The sequence below is a fragment of the Oncorhynchus keta genome, unplaced genomic scaffold, assembly GCF_023373465.1.
Source record: "Oncorhynchus keta strain PuntledgeMale-10-30-2019 unplaced genomic scaffold, Oket_V2 Un_contig_26992_pilon_pilon, whole genome shotgun sequence".
In the NCBI taxonomy this organism is placed as follows: domain Eukaryota; kingdom Metazoa; phylum Chordata; class Actinopteri; order Salmoniformes; family Salmonidae; genus Oncorhynchus; species Oncorhynchus keta.
In genome coordinates this window covers 29,319-44,851 of record NW_026285281.1, presented here as the reverse complement: position 1 = coordinate 44,851, position 15,533 = coordinate 29,319, and the positions used below count along the sequence as shown (strand labels likewise).

Here is a 15,533-nt window from a genome sequence, read left to right as displayed (position 1 = left end):
CACTGATATACATGGTCAGGGATACAAACCATTCTCACTGACCTTTAACAATATCAGTCACTGATATACATGGTCAGGGATACAAACCATTCTCACTGACCTTTTAACAATATCAGTCACTGATATACATGGTCAATATGGTCAGGGATACAAACCATTCTCACTGACCTTTAACAATATCAGTCACTGATATACATGGTCAGGGATACAAACCATTCTCATCGACCTTCTTTAACAGTATCAGTCACTGATACACATGGTCAGGGATACAAACCATTCTCACTGACCTTTAACAATATCAGTCACTGATACACATGGTCAGGGATACAAACCATTCTCACTGACCTTCTTTAACAATATCAGTCACTGATATACATGGTCAGGGATACAAACCATTCTCACTGACCTTCTTTAACAATATCAGTCACTGATATACATGGTCAGGGATACAAACCATTCTCATTGACCTTCTTTAACAATATCAGTCACTGATACACATGGTCAGGGATACAAACCATTCTCATTGACCTTCTTTAACAATATCAGTCACTGATACACATGGTCAGGGATATACAAACCATTCTCACTGACCTTCTTTAACAATATCAGTCACTGATATACATGGTCAGGGATACAAACCATTCTCACTGACCTTTTTAACAATATCAGTCACTGATATACATGGTCAGGGATACAAACCATTCTCACTGACCTTTAACAATATCAGTCACTGATACACATGGTCAGGGATACAAACCATTCTCACTGACCTTTTTAACAATATCAGTCACTGATATACATGGTCAGGGATACAAACCATTCTCACTGACCTTCTTTAACAATATCAGTCACTGATATACATGGTTACAAACCATTCTCAATAACAATATCAGTCACTGATATACATGGTCAGGGATACAAACCATTCTCACTGACCTTCTTTAACAATATCAGTCACTGATACACATGGTCAGGGATACAAACCATTCTCACTGACCTTCTTTAACAATATCAGTCACTGATATACATGGTCAGGGATACAAACCATTCTCACTGACCTTCTTTAACAATATCAGTCACTGATATACATGGTCAGGGATACAAACCATTCTCACTGACCTTCTTTAACAATATCAGTCACTGATATACACATGGTCAGGGATACAAACCATTCTCACTGACCTTTAACAATATCAGTCACTGATATACATGGTCAGGGATACAAACCATTCTCACTGACCTTCTTTAACAATATCAGTCACTGATATACATGGTCAGGGATACAAACCATTCTCACTGACCTTCTTTAACAATATCAGTCACTGATACACATGGTCAGGGATACAAACCATTCTCACTGACCTTCTTTAACAATATCAGTCACTGATATACATGGTCAGGGATACAAACCATTCTCACTGACCTTTAACAATATCAGTCACTGATATACATGGTCAGGGATACAAACCATTCTCACTGACCTTCTTTAACAATATCAGTCACTGATATACATGGTCAGGGATACAAACCATTCTCACTGACCTTCTTTAACAATATCAGTCACTGATATACATGGTCAGGGATACAAACCATTCTCACTGACCTTCTTTAACAATATCAGTCACTGATACACATGGTCAGGGATACAAACCATTCTCACTGACCTTCTTTAACAATATCAGTCACTGATATACATGGTCAGGGATACAAACCATTCTCACTGACCTTCTTTAACAATATCAGTCACTGATATACATGGTCAGGGATACAAACCATTCTCACTGACCTTCTTTAACAATATCAGTCACTGATACACATGGTCAGGGATACAAACCATTCTCACTGACCTTTCTCACTTTTAACAATATCAGTCACTGATATACATGGTCAGGGATACAAACCATTCTCACTGACCTTCTTTAACAATATCAGTCACTGATATACATGGTCAGGGATACAAACCATTCTCACTGACCTTCTTTAACAATATCAGTCACTGATATACATGGTCAGGGATACAAACCATTCTCACTGACCTTCTTTAACAATATCAGTCACTGATACACATGGTCAGGGATACAAACCATTCTCACTGACCTTCTTTAACAATATCAGTCACTGATATACATGGTCAGGGATACAAACCATTCTCACTGACCTTCTTTCTCACAATATCAGTCACTGATATACATGGTCAGGGATACAAACCATTCTCACTGACCTTCTTTAACAATATCAGTCACTGATATACATGGTCAGGGATACAAACCATTCTCACTGACCTTCTTTAACAATATCAGTCACTGATATACATGGTCAGGGATACAAACCATTCTCACTGACCTTCTTTAACAATATCAGTCACTGATACATGGTCAGGGATACAAACCATTCTCACTGACCTTCTTTAACAATATCAGTCACTGATATACATGGTCAGGGATACAAACCATTCTCACTGACCTTCTTTAACAATATCAGTCACTGATATACATGGTCAGGGATACAAACCATTCTCACTGACCTTCTTTAACAATATCAGTCACTGATACACATGGTCAGGGATACAAACCATTCTCACTGACCTTCTTTAACAATATCAGTCACTGATATACATGGTCAGGGATACAAACCATTCTCATTGACCTTCTTTAACAATATCAGTCACTGATACACATGGTCAGGGATACAAACCATTCTCACTGACCTTCTTTAACAATATCAGTCACTGATATACATGGTCAGGGATACAAACCATTCTCACTGACCTTCTTTAACAATATCAGTCACTGATACACATGGTCAGGGATACAAACCATTCTCACTGACCTTCTTTAACAATATCAGTCACTGATATACATGGTCAGGGATACAAACCATTCTCACTGACCTTCTTTAACAATATCAGTCACTGATACACATGGTCAGGGATACAAACCATTCTCACTGACCTTCTTTAACAATATCAGTCACTGATACACATGGTCAGGGATACAAACCATTCTCACTGACCTTCTTTAACAATATCAGTCACTGATATACATGGTCAGGGATACAAACCATTCTCACTGACCTTCTTTAACAATATCAGTCACTGATATACATGGTCAGGGATACAAACCATTCTCACTGACCTTCTTTAACAATATCAGTCACTGATACACATGGTCAGGGATACAAACCATTCTCACTGACCTTCTTTAACAATATCAGTCACTGATATACATGGTCAGGGATACAAACCATTCTCACTGACCTTCTTTAACAATATCAGTCACTGATACACATGGTCAGGGATACAAACCATTCTCACTGACCTTCTTTAACAATATCAGTCACTGATATACATGGTCAGGGATACAAACCATTCTCACTGACCTTCTTTAACAATATCAGTCACTGATATACATGGTCAGGGATACAAACCATTCTCACTGACCTTCTTTAACAATATCAGTCACTGATACACATGGTCAGGGATACAAACCATTCTCACTGACCTTCTTTAACAATATCAGTCACTGATACACATGGTCAGGGATACAAACCATTCTCACTGACCTTCTTTAACAATATCAGTCACTGATATACATGGTCAGGGATACAAACCATTCTCACTGACCTTCTTTAACAATATCAGTCACTGATACACATGGTCAGGGATACAAACCATTCTCACTGACCTTCTTTAACAATATCAGTCACTGATACACATGGTCAGGGATACAAACCATTCTCACTGACCTTCTTTAACAATATCAGTCACTGATACACATGGTCAGGGATACAAACCATTCTCACTGACCTTCTTTAACAATATCAGTCACTGATATACATGGTCAGGGATACAAACCATTCTCACTGACCTTCTTTAACAATATCAGTCACTGATACACATGGTCAGGGATACAAACCATTCTCACTGACCTTCTTTAACAATATCAGTCACTGATACACATGGTCAGGGATACAAACCATTCTCACTGACCTTCTTTAACAATATCAGTCACTGATACACATGGTCAGGGATACAAACCATTCTCACTGACCTTCTTTAACAATATCAGTCACTGATATACATGGTCAGGGATACAAACCATTCTCACTGACCTTCTTTAACAATATCAGTCACTGATACACATGGTCAGGGATACAAACCATTCTCACTGACCTTCTTTAACAATATCAGTCACTGATATACATGGTCAGGGATACAAACCATTCTCACTGACCTTCTTTAACAATATCAGTCACTGATATACATGGTCAGGGATACAAACCATTCTCACTGACCTTCTTTAACAATATCAGTCACTGATACACATGGTCAGGGATACAAACCATTCTCACTGACCTTCTTTAACAATATCAGTCACTGATACACATGGTCAGGGATACAAACCATTCTCACTGACCTTCTTTAACAATATCAGTCACTGATACACATGGTCAGGGATACAAACCATTCTCATTGACCTTCTTTAACAATATCAGTCACTGATACACATGGTCAGGGATACAAACCATTCTCATTGACCTTCTTTAACAATATCAGTCACTGATACACATGGTCAGGGATACAAACCATTCTCACTGACCTTCTTTAACAATATCAGTCACTGATACACATGGTCAGGGATACAAACCATTCTCACTGACCTTCTTTAACAATATCAGTCACTGATATACATGGTCAGGGATACAAACCATTCTCACTGACCTTCTTTAACAATATCAGTCACTGATACACATGGTCAGGGATACAAACCATTCTCACTGACCTTCTTTAACAATATCAGTCACTGATACACATGGTCAGGGATACAAACCATTCTCACTGACCTTCTTTAACAATATCAGTCACTGATACATGGTCATGGTCAGGGATACAAACCATTCTCACTGACCTTCTTTAACAATATCAGTCACTGATATACATGGTCAGGGATACAAACCATTCTCACTGACCTTCTTTAACAATATCAGTCACTGATATACATGGTCAGGGATACAAACCATTCTCACTGACCTTCTTTAACAATATCAGTCACTGATACACATGGTCAGGGATACAAACCATTCTCACTGACCTTCTTTAACAATATCAGTCACTGATATACATGGTCAGGGATACAAACCATTCTCACTGACCTTCTTTAACAATATCAGTCACTGATATACATGGTCAGGGATACAAACCATTCTCACTGACCTTCTTTAACAATATCAGTCACTGATATACATGGTCAGGGATACAAACCATTCTCACTGACCTTCTTTAACAATATCAGTCACTGATACACATGGTCAGGGATACAAACCATTCTCACTGACCTTCTTTAACAATATCAGTCACTGATACACATGGTCAGGGATACAAACCATTCTCACTGACCTTCTTTAACAATATCAGTCACTGATATACATGGTCAGGGATACAAACCATTCTCACTGACCTTCTTTAACAATATCAGTCACTGATACACATGGTCAGGGATACAAACCATTCTCACTGACCTTCTTTAACAATATCAGTCACTGATATACATGGTCAGGGATACAAACCATTCTCACTGACCTTCTTTAACAATATCAGTCACTGATACACATGGTCAGGGATACAAACCATTCTCACTGACCTTCTTTAACAATATCAGTCACTGATACACATGGTCAGGGATACAAACCATTCTCACTGACCTTCTTTAACAATATCAGTCACTGATATACATGGTCAGGGATACAAACCATTCTCACTGACCTTCTTTAACAATATCAGTCACTGATACACATGGTCAGGGATACAAACCATTCTCACTGACCTTCTTTAACAATATCAGTCACTGATACACATGGTCAGGGATACAAACCATTCTCACTGACCTTCTTTAACAATATCAGTCACTGATATACATGGTCAGGGATACAAACCATTCTCACTGACCTTCTTTAACAATATCAGTCACTGATACAAACCATTCTCACACCTGGTCAGGGATACAAACCATTCTCACTGACCTTCTTTAACAATATCAGTCACTGATATACATGGTCAGGGATACAAACCATTCTCACTGACCTTCTTTAACAATATCAGTCACTGATATACATGGTCAGGGATACAAACCATTCTCACTGACCTTCTTTAACAATATCAGTCACTGATATACATGGTCAGGGATACAAACCATTCTCACTGACCTTCTTTAACAATATCAGTCACTGATACACATGGTCAGGGATACAAACCATTCTCACTGACCTTTAACAATATCAGTCACTGATATACATGGTCAGGGATACAAACCATTCTCATCGACCTTCTTTAACAGTATCAGTCACTGATACACATGGTCAGGGATACAAACCATTCTCACTGACCTTTAACAATATCAGTCACTGATACACATGGTCAGGGATACAAACCATTCACACTGACCTTTAACAATATCAGTCACTGATATACATGGTCAGGGATACAAACCATTCTCACTGACCTTCTTTAACAATATCAGTCACTGATACATGGTCAGGGATACAAACCATTCTCACTGACCTTCTTTAACAATATCAGTCACTGATACACATGGTCAGGGATACAAACCATTCTCACTTGACCTTCTTTAACAATATCAGTCACTGATATACATGGTCAGGGATACAAACCATTCTCACTGACCTTCTTTAACAATATCAGTCACTGATATACATGGTCAGGGATACAAACCATTCTCACTGACCTTCTTTAACAATATCAGTCACTGATATACATGGTCAGGGATACAAACCATTCTCACTGACCTTCTTTAACAATATCAGTCACTGATACACATGGTCAGGGATACAAACCATTCTCACTGACCTTCTTTAACAATATCAGTCACTGATATACATGGTCAGGGATACAAACCATTCTCACTGACCTTCTTTAACAATATCAGTCACTGATATACATGGTCAGGGATACAAACCATTCTCACTGACCTTCTTTAACAATATCAGTCACTGATATACATGGTCAGGGATACAAACCATTCTCACTGACCTTCTTTAACAATATCAGTCACTGATACACATGGTCAGGGATACAAACCATTCTCACTGACCTTCTTTAACAACAATATCAGTCACTGATACACATGGTCAGGGATACAAACCATTCTCACTGACCTTCTTTAACAGTATCAGTCACTGATATACATGGTCAGGGATACAAACCATTCTCACTGACCTTCTTTAACAATATCAGTCACTGATATACATGGTCAGGGATACAAACCATTCTCACTGACCTTCTTTAACAATATCAGTCACTGATACACATGGTCAGGGATACAAACCATTCTCACTGACCTTCTTTAACAATATCAGTCACTGATACAACAATGGTCAGGGATACAAACCATTCTCATCAACCTTCTTTAACAATATCAGTCACTGATATACATGGTCAGGGATACAAACCATTCTCACTGACCTTCTTTAACAATATCAGTCACTGATATACATGGTCAGGGATACAAACCATTCTCACTGACCTTCTTTAACAATATCAGTCACTGATATACATGGTCAGGGATACAAACCATTCTCATTGACCTTCTTTAACAATATCAGTCACTGATACACATGGTCAGGGATACAAACCATTCTCACTGACCTTCTTTAACAATATCAGTCACTGATACACATGGTCAGGGATACAAACCATTCTCATTGACCTTCTTTAACAATATCAGTCACTGATACACATGGTCAGGGATACAAACCATTCTCACTGACCTTTAACAATATCAGTCACTGATACACATGGTCAGGGATACAAACCATTCTCACTGACCTTCTTTAACAATATCAGTCACTGATATACATGGTCAGGGATACAAACCATTCTCACTGACCTTCTTTAACAATATCAGTCACTGATATACATGGTCAGGGATACAAACCATTCTCATTGACCTTCTTTAACAATATCAGTCACTGATATACATGGTCAGGGATACAAACCATTCTCACTGACCTTCTTTAACAATATCAGTCACTGATATACATGGTCAGGGATACAAACCATTCTCACTGGGTCACTGATATACATGGTCAGGGATACAAACCATTCTCACTGACCTTCTTTAACAATATCAGTCACTGATATACATGGTCAGGTAGCCTAGTGGTTAACAATATCAGACTGGAGGGGTGGCAGGTCAGACCTAGTAGTTAGTCAGTGGAGGGCGGCAGGTAGCCATTCTCAGTGATTGGAACAGTATCAGGGATATACGGTCAGGTACAAACCATTCTCACTGACCTTTTAACAATATGGAGGGGCGGCAGGTAGCCTTCTCACTGATTGAGTGGAGGGGCGGCAGGTAGCCTGGTGGTTAGAGTGGAGGGGATGGCAGGGATAGCCATTCTCAGTGGTTAACAATATCAGGGGTGGCAGATTCTCAGCCTTCTTTAACAATGGTTAGAGTGGAGGGGATACAAACCATTCTCAGGACCTAACAATATCAGTCACTGATATAGTGATTGGAGTGGAGGGATACAAACCATTCTCAGCCTTCTTTAACAATATCAGTCACTGGAGGGGTGGCAGGGATAGCCATTCTCAGTGGTTAGACTGATGGAGGGGTACAAACCATTCTCAGACCTTCTTTAACAATATCAGTCACTGATACATGGTTAGAGTGGAGGGCGGCAGGTAGCCTAGTGATTACAGTGGAGGGTCACTGATACGGCAGGTAGCCTAGGATTGGAGTGGAGGGGCGGCAGGTAGCCTAGTGATTGGAGTGGAGGGGCGGCAGGTAGCCTAGTGGTTAGAGTGGAGGGGTGGCAGGTAGCCTAGTGGTTAGAGTGGAGGGGTGGCAGGTAGCCTAGTGGTTAGAGTGGAGGGGCGGCAGGTAGCTAGTGATTGGAGTGGAGGGGCGGCAGGTAGCCTAGTGATTGGAGTGGAGGGGCGGCAGGTAGCCTAGTGGTTGGAGTGGAGGGGCGGCAGGTAGCCTAGTGGTTAGAGTGGAGGGGTGGCAGGTAGCCTAGTGGTTAGAGTGGAGGGGTGGCAGATAGCCTAGTGGTTAGAGTGGAGGGGCGGCAGGTAGCCTAGTGGTTAGAGTGGAGGGGCGGCAGGTAGCCTAGTGATTAGAGTGGAGGGGCGGCAGGTAGCCTAGTGGTTAGAGTGGAGGGGCGGCAGGTAGACTAGTGGTTAGAGTGGAGGGGGAGGGGCGGCAGGTAGCCTAGTGGTTAGAGTGGAGGGGCGGCAGGGTAGACTAGTGGTTAGAGTGGAGGGGCGGCAGGGTAGCCTAGTGGTTAGAGTGGAGGGGCGGCAGGGTAGACTAGTGGTTAGAGTGGAGGGGCGGCAGGTAGCTTAGTGGTTAGAGTGGAGGGGCGGCAGGTAGCCTAGTGATTAGAGTGGAGGGGCGGCAGGTAGCCTAGTGATTAGAGTGGAGGGGCGGCAGGTAGCCTAGTGGTTAGAGTGGAGGGGCGGCAGGTAGCCTAGTGGTTAGAGTGGAGGGGCGGCAGGTAGCCTAGTGGTTAGAGTGGAGTTAAGTTGTTCTTAACTGACTTTTAATTGAGAAGAGCGATGTACCATTTACACTATATTGTTCCCCTTTATCAGCTGACATCGGCATAGTAACTGAGAACACATCCTGCCTAAAGCCAGATCTGATAGTCACCGAAGTCAGGTACAGATGAATGTTCACAACTACATGATTCATTTTTAGGCACGCCCTGAGTAAAGACAGTATTTCATTGCTGTTACTACTAGTTCTAGCCTGCTTCTCAGCAGAGAGAGAGAGAGCTGTTTGAGGCCACAACACACACTCTCTCTCTCTGTCTCTCTCTCTCTCTGTCTCTCTGTGTGTGTGTGTGGTAGCTAGATGGAAAGACATGGGACCTTTTCTCTACAAGACTCCGGTAGTCTGACTAGGTATTTATCATAAGTGGGTACAGAACATTCTGCTCTTGCAGAAGAAACACATCCTTCATCAGTCTCGGGCTACTAATATTGTACCTTTTTGATGTTAGCACCATTAAGCTGAAATTACCCACAAGATAACAAGAGGTCTCTACCTCCATATCTCTTAATGGTGACCTGCTCACAAGATAACAAGAGGTCTCTACCTCCATATCTCTTAATGGTGACCTGCTCACAAGATAACAAGAGGTCTCTACCTCCATATCTCTTAATGGTGACCTGCTCACAAGAGAACTAGAGGTCTGGGAAGAGGTCTCTACCTCCATATCACTTAATGATGACCTGCTCATAAGAGAACAAGAGGTCTCTACCTCCATATCACTTAATGATGACCTGCTCACAAGAGGACAAGAGGTCTGGGAAGAGGTCTCTACCTCCATATCACTTAATGATGACCTGCTCACAAGATAAGAAGAGGTCTCTACCTCCATATCTCTTAACGACGGCCTGCGCTGCTTCTATAACCACAGCGACAGCGGGAGGGTTGTCCTGCGTCTTTGGTTTCCTATGGTTACCATGGCAGCAAGACGCTCTGTTACCTCATGCTCGGTAATGATGCCAGCAGGTGACCGTGGTCCAGAATAAAACCCTAGTTTCTGTAGTCCACTGCTCTGTTCCAAAGTAGTGCACTTTAAAATTAAGTAGAGTGCCATTTCAGATATATACAATACACTGAACTGTGTTCATAATGTCCACGACAGTAGACTGTGTTCATAATGTCCAGTACAGTAGACTGTGTTCATAATGTCCAGTACAGTAGACTGTGTTCATAATGTCCAGTACAGTAGACTGTGTTCATAATGTCCAGTACAGTAGACTGTGTTCATAATGTCCAGTACAGTAGACTGTGTTCATAATGTCCACTACAGTAGACTGTGTTCATAACAGTAGACTGTGTTCATAATGTCCACTACAGTAGACTGTGTTCATAATGTCCAGTACAGTAGACTGTGTTCATAATGTCCAGTACAATACTGTGTTCATAATGTCCAGTACAGTAGACTGTGTTCATAATGTCCACTACAGTAGACTGTGTTCATAATGTCCACTACAGTAGACTGTGTTCATAACAGTAGACTGTGTTACAGTAGACTGTGTTCATAACAGTAGACTGTGTTCATAATGTCCAGTACAGTAGACTGTGTTCATAACAGTAGACTGTGTTCATAATGTCCAGTACAGTAGACTGTGTTCATAACAGTAGACTGTGTTCATAATGTCCACTACAGTAGACTGTGTTCATAACAGTAGACTGTGTTCATAATGTCCAGTACAGTAGACTGTGTTCATAACAGTAGACTGTGTTCATAATGTCCACTACAGTAGACTGTGTTCATAACAGTAGACTGTGTTCATAATGTCCAGTACAGTAGACTGTGTTCATAATGTTCAGTACAGTAGACTGTGTTCATAACAGTAGACTGTGTTCATAATGTCCAGTACAGTAGACTGTGTTCATAACAGTAGACTGTGTTCATAATGTCCAGTACAGTAGACTGTGTTCATAACAGTAGACTGTGTTCATAACAGTAGACTGTGTTCATAATGTCCACTACAGTAGACTGTGTTCATAATGTCCACTACAGTAGACTGTGTTCATAACAGTAGACTGTGTTCATAATGTCCATTACAGTCACTGTGTTCATAATGTCCACTACAGTAGACTGTGTTCATAATGTCCACTACAGTAGACTGTGTTCATAACAGTAGACTGTGTTCATAATGTCCAGTACAGTAGACTGTGTTCATAACAGTAGACTGTGTTCATAACAGTAGACTGTGTTCATAATGTCCATTACATCACTGTGTTCATATGTGTCAACGAGGGCCTCTGAAGTCCATACAAACGATCACATGATAATTCCTCTAAGCTCTATTCGAGGAATCCTGTAGGAATGTTGCAGTCCTCCACCTTGTTAAGTTTGGTCGTCTTGATACTCGTTTGATCGCACAAGATGTAGAAAACACTGCTGCTAGTAGAAATATGAGGCTGGAAGTTTCCATCTGGGGCAGAAACATGTGGCCGGAAGTTTCCATCTGGGGCAGAAACATGTGGCCGGAAGTGTCCATCTGGGGTAGAAACATGTGGCTGGAAGTGTCCATCTGGGGTAGAAACATGTGGCCGGAAGTGTCCATCTGGGGTAGAAACATGTGGCCGGAAGTTTCCATCTGGGGCAAAATGTGGCCGGAAGTTTCCATCTGTGGGCCGGAAGTTTCCATCTGGGGCAGAAACATGTGGCCGGAAGTTTCCATCTGGGGCAGAAACATGTGGCCGGAAGTTTCCATCTGGGGCAGAAACATGTGGCCGGAAGTTTCCATCTGGGGCAGAAACATGTGGCTGGAAGTTTCCATCTGGGGCAGAAACATGTGGCCGGAAGTTTCCATCTGGGGCAGAAACATGTGGCCGGAAGTTTCCATCTGGGGCAGAAACATGTGGCCGGAAGTTTCCATCTGGGGCAGAAACATGTGGCCGGAAGTTTCCATCTGGGGCAGAAACATGTGGCCGGAAGTTTCCATCTGGGGCAGAAACATGTGGCCGGAAGTTTCCATTTGAAGCAGAAACATGAGGCTGGAAGTTTCCATTTGAAGCAGAAATATATCTCCAAACTGTACTGTTAAGTATCGTCTCTGAGACCAAGTGGTCTACGGGCTAAGCCAACATACTGTATGCTCTAGTATCAACATGGGGAATAAACAGTATATCTGAGGTGATTCTTATCGAATGGTACATTATCCTTTAGCATTACCCCCCCTCCCCCTCCCCCTCCTCCCTTTAGAGTGGTAGAATGATTCCCAATCAGGGTTGTTAACCAATTTAAAGACAACGCTACCAAATTTGAATTGAGTGCATGTAAACTTCTGACCCACTGGGAATGTAATGATCACTGACTGATTAATTGATCACCCTGTGTGTCTCTGTACCGCCCTGTAAACATACCAACAGAACCTGCCTTCTAAATGGGGTGGACGTGGGGTCGAAGCGTTAGTTTGCTGTTAGAGTAGAGTAACGATAACACTGTTCGTTACTGGCAGATGTCATCACACCGGTGGCTTTAACCCGGTACCTGCTTTAGGGAAAAAATAAATTAACCCTCTTTTAGAGTCTAAATGATGTCTTCTATAATATTGACATATATTTGTCCCGGTATGTACAGTATATACCACAGCTACTATATATACTACAGTCACTATGCTGAGGTATCCCAGCTGTACAGTTCCCTGCTGACATTAATGTACAGTATATACCACAGCTACTATATATACTACAGTCACTATGCTGCTGACATTAATGTACAGTATATACCACAGCTACTATATATACTACAGTCACTATGCTGCTGACATTAATGTACAGTATATACCACAGCTACTATATATACTACAGTCACTATGCTGCTGACATTAATGTACAGTATATACCACAGCTACTATATATACTACAGTCACTATGCTGCTGACATTAATGTACGGTATATACCACAGCTACTATATATACTACAGTCACTATGTTGAGGTATCCCAGCTGTAAAGTTCCCTGCTGACATTAATGTACAGTATATACCACAGCTACTATATATAATACAGTCACTATGCTGCTGACATTAATGTACAGTATATACCACAGCTACTATATATAATACAGTCACTATGCTGCTGACATTAATGTACAGTATATACCACAGCTACTATATATAATACAGTCACTATGCTGCTGACATTAATGTACAGTATATACCACAGCTACTATATATACTACAGTCACTATGTTGAGGTATCCCAGCTGTACAGTTCCCTGCTGACATTAATGTACAGTATATACCACAGCTACTATATATACTACAGTCACTATGCTGCTGACATTAATGTACAGTATATACCACAGCTACTATATATACTACAGTCACTATGTTGAGGTATCCCAGCTGTACAGTTCCCTGCTGACATTAATGTACAGTATATACCACAGCTACTATATATACTACAGTCACTATGTTGAGGTATCCCAGCTGTACAGTTCCCTGCTGACATTAATGTACAGTATATACCACAGCTACTATATATACTACAGTCACTATGTTGAGGTATCCCAGCTGTACAGTTCCCTGCTGACATTAATGTACAGTATATACCACAGCTACTATATATACTACAGTCACTATGTTGAGGTATCCCAGCTGTACAGTTCCCTGCTGACATTAATGTACAGTATATACCACAGCTACTATATATACTACAGTCACTATGTTGAGGTATCCCAGCTGTACAGTTCCCTGCTGACATTAATGTACAGTATATACCACAGCTACTATATATACTACAGTCACTATGTTGAGGTATCCCAGCTGTACAGTTCCCTGCTGACATTAATGTACAGTATATACCACAGCTACTATATATAATACAGTCACTATGCTGCTGACATTAATGTACAGTATATACCACAGCTACTATATATACTACAGTCACTATGTTGAGGTATCCCAGCTGTACAGTTCCCTGCTGACATTAATGTACAGTATATACCACAGCTACTATATATACTACAGTCACTATGTTGAGGTATCCCAGCTGTACAGTTCCCTGCTGACATTAATGTACAGTATATACCACAGCTACTATATATACTACAGTCACTATGTTGAGGTATCCCAGCTGTACAGTTCCCTGCTGACATTAATGTACAGTATATACCACAGCTACTATATATACTACAGTCACTATGTTGAGGTATCCCAGCTGTACAGTTCCCTGCTGACATTAATGTACAGTATATACCACAGCTACTATATATACTACAGTCACTATGTTGAGGTATCCCAGCTGTACAGTTCCCTGCTGACATTAATGTACAGTATACCAGAAACGTACAGTCTGGTCTGGTCTGATTTTTTACTCTCTAGGATGATTATTATCTTGTGATGACTATGTTCTATGCAAATATGCCCCCCCCCCCAAAAAAAATATACGATATAATGTTATGTCGTCCTTTTAACTTGTACACATGGATTTGTGAAGTTTACATTTGGTAAATTAAATTCATAAATTAGCATTTTTATGTTTACGTGTCTTTTTTTTTTGGACAATCGGGATAAACATGATAAATCAACATGTTAATGTTGGCAGTGTCTTCTTCTGGATGATAGTTTCATTTGTACAGTAATTCATAGCCACACACAGCAACCCACTATGTGTCCGTTCACGTCGGTTTCATCACCGTGACAACAGACAACTATGGACGCGTCCCAAACGGGGCCCTAAATCCTTACTCTGGGCCCCTGTAGTAGTGCTCAATGTAGGGAACAGGGTGCCATTTGGGACACGTTAATAGTTATCTGTATGGTAACGTGGCTGCCAGTCATGATAGGACATACCTGGGCCAGTCTTATAGTATATCACTAGGTCACATGATAGGACATACCTGGGCCAGTCTTACAGTATATCACTAGGTCACATGATAGGACATACCTGGGCCCTTCTTACAGTATATCACTAGGTCACATGATAGGACTGGCCTGGGCCCTTCTTACAGTATATCACTAGGTCACATGATAGGACTGGC

The 15,533-nt window shown here is 41.1% G+C and overlaps 1 protein-coding gene and 1 long non-coding RNA gene across 5 annotated transcripts; one reads left to right on the top strand and one right to left on the bottom strand.

The window, feature by feature from the left end:
- Positions 1 to 294: 294 nt before the first annotated feature.
- Positions 295 to 6,453, bottom strand: LOC127922745 (uncharacterized). Its single transcript, XR_008112101.1, has 3 exons — positions 6,440 to 6,453; positions 2,586 to 2,646; positions 295 to 467 (listed from the first exon to the last, which is right to left on the bottom strand). It is a non-coding gene; the product is annotated as an uncharacterized LOC127922745 (long non-coding RNA).
- A 5,731-nt stretch (positions 6,454 to 12,184) lies between these two features.
- LOC127922744 (uncharacterized) lies at positions 12,185 to 15,023 on the top strand. 4 transcript variants are annotated; one of them, XM_052506611.1, is made up of 3 exons: positions 12,185 to 13,487; positions 13,888 to 14,307; positions 14,450 to 15,023. In XM_052506611.1, the coding sequence occupies exons 1-3, from the start codon at positions 13,422 to 13,424 to the stop codon at positions 14,891 to 14,893; spliced, it is 930 nt and encodes a 309-aa protein (XP_052362571.1). In that variant the 5' UTR covers positions 12,185 to 13,421; the 3' UTR covers positions 14,894 to 15,023. The 4 variants fall into 4 exon arrangements, 2 of the variants coding, with proteins under 2 accessions (XP_052362571.1, XP_052362570.1); XM_052506610.1 differs by having other exon boundaries at positions 13,746 to 14,307; XR_008112099.1 differs by having other exon boundaries at positions 13,972 to 15,023.
- Positions 15,024 to 15,533: the final 510 nt, after the last annotated feature.

Excerpts from the sequence above, each read along its gene's own strand:
- LOC127922744 (XM_052506611.1), top strand. The coding sequence starts at position 13,422 with ATGCTGCTGACATTAATGTACGGTATATACCACAGCTACTATATATAC. Across the intron at positions 13,488-13,887 it reads ACTACAGTCACTATGTTGAG|GTATCCCAGCTGTACAGTTC; the intron begins GTATCCCAGCTG and ends CACTATGTTGAG. Across the intron at positions 14,308-14,449 it reads ACTACAGTCACTATGTTGAG|GTATCCCAGCTGTACAGTTC; the intron begins GTATCCCAGCTG and ends CACTATGTTGAG.